This window comes from Phyllopteryx taeniolatus, chromosome 8 (assembly GCF_024500385.1).
Source record: "Phyllopteryx taeniolatus isolate TA_2022b chromosome 8, UOR_Ptae_1.2, whole genome shotgun sequence".
NCBI classification, from domain to species: Eukaryota; Metazoa; Chordata; class Actinopteri; order Syngnathiformes; family Syngnathidae; genus Phyllopteryx; species Phyllopteryx taeniolatus.
The window spans coordinates 6,232,501-6,237,956 of record NC_084509.1 but is presented as its reverse complement, the minus strand read 5'-3'; the positions used below and the strand labels follow the sequence as shown (position 1 = coordinate 6,237,956).

At 39.5% G+C, this 5,456-nt stretch overlaps 1 protein-coding gene across 1 annotated transcript; it reads left to right on the top strand.

The window, feature by feature from the left end:
- The first annotated feature begins 674 nt into the window (after positions 1-674).
- On the top strand, positions 675-4,867 carry kcnj1a.1 (potassium inwardly rectifying channel subfamily J member 1a, tandem duplicate 1). Its single transcript, XM_061783150.1, has 2 exons — positions 675-795; positions 2,746-4,867. The coding sequence occupies exon 2, from the start codon at positions 2,764-2,766 to the stop codon at positions 3,883-3,885; it is 1,122 nt and encodes a 373-aa protein (XP_061639134.1). The 5' UTR covers positions 675-795; positions 2,746-2,763; the 3' UTR covers positions 3,886-4,867.
- The last annotated feature ends 589 nt before the right edge of the window (positions 4,868-5,456 follow it).

Sequence of the window (5,456 nt, the reverse complement as noted above, 5' to 3'; positions counted from 1 at the left end):
GTCCCACTTCCTCACCTATGTTTGTTCCCTGTTTCACATATTTCACAACAACACAGTTCTTTGGTTGCAGTTAAGGGATTGTACTAATCTTTGATTGACAGTGACAACTCTATTTTGTGAAAAGTAAAGGTATTAAAAGTTTATCAAAAAACTAGAGTTGAATTTATTTTTTTGCCATCGCACAGGCCATGAACATGCATATTATTCCAAAATATTCTATTTGACCTATCTTGATCAGAAATTTGATATAGTAATACACTTTAGTATTATTTCCACAAGAGGGCAATATGAAAAAAATAGATACAAATAACTGCAGCCATGCATTTGGGTCCAAAGTAAAACAGTTTGTTACTCGGACACAGAGATTTGGAACTTGCTGTTACAGTATCAAGCTTTTCCATTTTTATTCTAAACATTGAATTGGTCTTCATCCAGAAATGTGTGATATCATAAACTAGAAAGGGAAAGGCCTGCACTGGGAGTGGATCGAGGTCAGCTTGGCCCTTGGTGCCAGGCGTCTGTGGGGTAAACACAGCTTGTTAGAGCCGGGGGAAGGGTATCCATGCATGTGTGCGTGTGTTTGGAGGTGGGGTGGGGAGTTTACTTGATGTCTCTGGGGGCGTAAACACTACCTGGCCGGTCCGCCGTGAGAGGACAGTATAAATGTACGCAGGTGCAGTAGAGCAGGCATAAGAGGACACGCCTCTCCCATTCAACTGTGAAGAGGACCAAAGAGGTGGAGCTGGAAATCAACACTTAGCTGGATGTGTCTCAAACGACTTCACATTCATAGAAGTGAGTATACTTCAATATTATTTAGTCATGGAAAGCCATAGTGTGGAAATCTGTTGTTGTTTAGCAAGTCAACAAAATGTTGCTCACTTATTAGGCCATGATATATCATAAGGACATTTTTGCGCTGCTCTCAAACAGCTATGATTAATTTATTTAAATTACACAACTGAGTTGCATCCGACAAAACCTTTTTAAATGTATTTTGTGTTTTCTCTCTGGGCGTGATTTTACACCAAAGTATTACTTCATTTGAGGCCAACTTGAATTCTCTCAATAGTTTGGTTGTTTTCGTGTAAATCTGATATCTAATATTAATACTAATATCATGAATCCAAAAAATTGTGCCATTTGATTAAAAAAAAAAGAAAACCTCTGTTGTCACTGAAATAAGTTGAAACTAACAAAAGTAAAAATGTATCACATTTTACTGATAGTTATCTGACATGTATTGTTGCAATATATTTTGCTGCCTAACCTTTTGAGGCAATCACTGCAAACATATAATTTCTGTAACTCTCAGTGAGGCCTGTGCACCTGCTGACAGGTATTCTGTTGCACTCCTTGCGAACAAACTTCACCAGATGTCTCAAGTTTGAAGGGTGACTTCTCCAGACTGCATGTTTCATCCCCCTCCCCAGTTCATTTATTTAGGATTATCTCGAGGAGGCGCTGTTACATTCTTGCGCTGCTTTGTTGCATCTGGCACATGGTGTCTTGAATCTGTGCAGGTTAAAATGAAATCTCAAGACTATCAAGGTATTCTTGAGTGAAATTTGCTGTCCAGTGCCAGAAATCCTTCATTCTAAAAAAAAAAAAATTCAATGATGGACTTACATTAATTTACTCATTTTCAATACATTTTTGTTCATTATTGCTTTTGTCAGTTTGAAGTTATTTCATTGACAATTTTTCTTTATTTAACTGGAGGGTACCAACAAGTTAGTAATTGTGTGTAAACCATTGCCACAAGCTGTTGTTTAGTTGACTTGTTCGTATTGCACATTGCATCTGTGTGTAGAATGTTATTTAATTCATACATATTTGAACTGCATTTGGTGTCACTCTTTTAATAACCATGAGTTTGAAATACCCAGTTGAATTGAAACACACATTACCGCTCTGTCCTGTAGCTCATTCGCAAAATTTAATTTGTACCTCGAATAAGTTTTTTTTTTTACTCACTTTTGCATGAAACTCAGCGGATGTGCAATGACCACAAACGATTAAGAGTAACTCAGTTTGAGGACCTGTGCAGAATCACGTAAATATTCTAGATTATGTGTAATCATTTAATAATCCTAATTGTTGTTCGTTCGATTCGAACAAAAACTGAAGAGACTGTTAATATTCAGCATCATTAGACAACTGAGCGTAACACTGCAGAATGATGATAACAAAAGCTATAAAAAAAATGTACTCATGCGAAACACAGATGACCATTATCAACCTCAGGCGACTGTGTAGTTTTCTTATGTGTAGATAAGAAATTACTGTATTTAATTAAGAACTTTCAAGGCCCATGAAAAACAGGATGCAAAGGGAAAACATGAGCTGTGAGCTTTGAAGGCTGAAAAAAACAAAAAACCTAACTCACTGTACAGTCTGTTTTGTACCAATTAAGACTCGCCAACAAGCGTATGGTCACATTTATGTGTACACATGACTCGGCAAGAATAGGCACAAAGTTGTTTTGAAGCTAAGTCAGCTAATTGTGCCTGAACTCAAATGTTATCTGAACAGTTTGTTTTCAACACATTTATTTGAATGGGACTTTTTCTCCTAGATGTTTAAATTTTCTTTTGTGTTTCTCAGCTGGTTGGTTTATTGGGCTAATGATTTTGTCTTGTTTCAATGATATAAATAGATTTATGTAATGTAAGATGCCAAATCAAGCTATACTACTATATTGTTTTAGGAAAGAAATGACCCATGTTTTCTTTTGTTTTCAAGGTTGTGGACTTGTAGAAAATGTTTGGACCTTTCAGCAAACATCTCCAGAGCTACCTGGCTGAGCGAAAGAGTCGTAGGACCAGGCTGGTGAACAAAGACGGCCATTGCAACATTGAATATGGAAACATTAAGTACAGCAAATACTTTGCTTTCATAACCGACTTCTGGACCACATTCGTGGAGATCCGGTGGCGTTTTGTGCTCTTCTTCTTCATTGCGTCTTTCACCCTGAGCTGGTTCATTTTTGGCCTGCTCTGGTACTGGATTGCCCGTAGTAACGGAGATCTGACATGGCAGGCGCCCCCGGCGGACCACACGCCTTGTGTCGATAATGTTGTTGGACTCACCACTGCGTTCCTGTACTCCCTTGAAACCCAAACCACCATTGGGTACGGTGGCCGAGCCCTCACTCCTGTGTGCCCCGGTGCAGTGGCAGTTCTCATCATCCAGTCTCTTCTTGGAGCAGTTATCAACTGCTTCATGTGCGGAATCATCTTATCCAAAATTTCCTTACCTAAAAAGAGAGCTAAGACCATCTCATTTAGTGACATGGCTGTTATCAGCCCAAAGAATGGCACACTCTGCTTGTCAATACGGGTAGCCAACCTTCGCAAGACCCTCATGATAGGAAGCCAGATCTATGGCAAACTGTTGAGAACCACCATTACAGCAGATGGTGAGGCGATTATCATGGACCAGGTGAACATTGACTTCATGGTGGACGCTGGAAAGGACAACCTTTTCTTTGTGTGTCCGCTCACACTTTATCACATCATCAATAAAAGCAGTCCTTTCTTTGAGATGGCGGTGGACACTCTCCACAAGCAAGAGTTTGAGCTGGTCGTGTTCTTGGACGGTACCGCTGAGTCCACCAGCTCCTCCTGTCAAGTCCGGACCTCCTTTATTCCTCAGGAGATCATGTGGGGCTACAATTTCCTGCCCATCATCTCCCGAAGCAAAGAAGGTAAATACAGGGTAGATTTCTCCAACTTTTCCAAGGTGGTGCCTGTGGCCACTGCACACTGCGCCTACTGTTTCCACAACATCAAAGGTCATCACCACCACTCCAAAGATGGAATTGACAACCAGGGTTTTGAGGTGATTGATATTCATGATTCTTCAAGCATCACTAAGATGTAAGACCACAGAGATGGTGAACAAAACACTTGGCCTTTTACCGCTCTCTGATGAACGAACCTCTTAAGCATCCCAAAGTATATTTGGGAAAACAGTTAATTTTAGATGAAGCAAACCTCATTATAATTTGGAAAATGTGTGGATCAACAATTCCTTTATGTATGTACTGTATGTAAAAACACACCTGTCAAACAAAGTCTATCAGCCAAAACCCTGTTTTCAGACGAGTTGCCATGTCATGAAAATGTCTTGGTTGAAATACCAGAAGAGAAAAGCATGAATATAGGTCTTCTCACAAGATAAATATACTCAAATGAGCGCTTGCTGTGACTGAAGATGAGTTGCTGTAAGTTACCTCAGGCCCTGCACATCGGGTTTACTGAGGATAGCAAAAGACTGTATTTTTCTGTGTATGAATCTTACTTGAACAACTTGTTTTGGGTGCCTTGCAATTGTCATGGATGAGAAAACAATATTAGTGCTTGTTTAATAATTCGTGCCTGTGTAGTCTGCCATACACAAAAAGACACTAGGGCTTGAAACATTAGCCTTTGTTTATCTATTCCAGCACAGACACTCACATTGGTTTAATGTGGAACTTTTGCGTGACTAGATAGTGGGAGAACAATGTTCTCTGGGAAACACTTAATTTTTGGCTTCGTGCAGCCTGAACTATTGAATGAAATCAAATATTTGTTTTTTTTTTAATTATTATTTGATCTCAGGGTTGAAACAGCCAAAATAAAACTATTTTTACACTCAAAATGTCTGCCTTGCATTGCTCTCCACCTGAAATTACTGTTAACATAATCAAAAAGGTCAACGCGACAACCTGCCAGCCAGCAACCCCCATTACAAATTTGCATCCAAGCAAAGTGAGGTTGTGACAGCAAACATAAGAGCCAACGTATATGGTCCCAGTGAGTCGTGGATGCTCTGATCAATACATTTATTGTCTTTAATTCTTCAGCATCTGATCACATGCATGCTAACCGCTGTCAATACTTTCCTGCCACAGTATCTTTAAAGTAAATTCTATTTTTGAAAGCGCTGGTGCAAAAACAAAGCAATAAAAAAAAAACAGGTACAAACATATCTGACGTTTCTTTGAACTGTATGATGTACGGTATGTATGCACCCAATTTCTTTATCAAGTTAGGGTTAGGTTGTTTATTTATACTATATTATATCTATGAAAAAATAGGTTATGGTAATTTTCCACATGACCATTTGCATCTTGGTGTACGTTCAAGCAGGCTGTTGTGGTTTCACACTCACCGTTATAAAGTCCAGTGTATGTATAAACAAGTGAGTTCACAGTTTTTAGCAAGTCAATTGAGAAATCGGCTTCATTGTGAAACTAATGGTTAGTGCCATTTGAGTTCTATGATGAAAGCGCGTTTACAGTCTGCTTGCCAGGGTGATTGTAAGATCAGAGAGGTCTGAACACTCGATGAGCGTACGTACACGTGGTTACGATAATGGTGTCAGTTGTCTTGTTGCATAAGCTCTCAATTCAACACACACGCACGCACGTGTACACACGTGCACAATCGCATGCAACCCCCCCCTCC

What these genes read in the sequence shown, in the direction of transcription:
- kcnj1a.1 (XM_061783150.1), top strand. Translation starts at nt 2,764, where the DNA reads ATGTTTGGACCTTTCAGCAAACATCTCCAGAGCTACCTGGCTGAGCGA.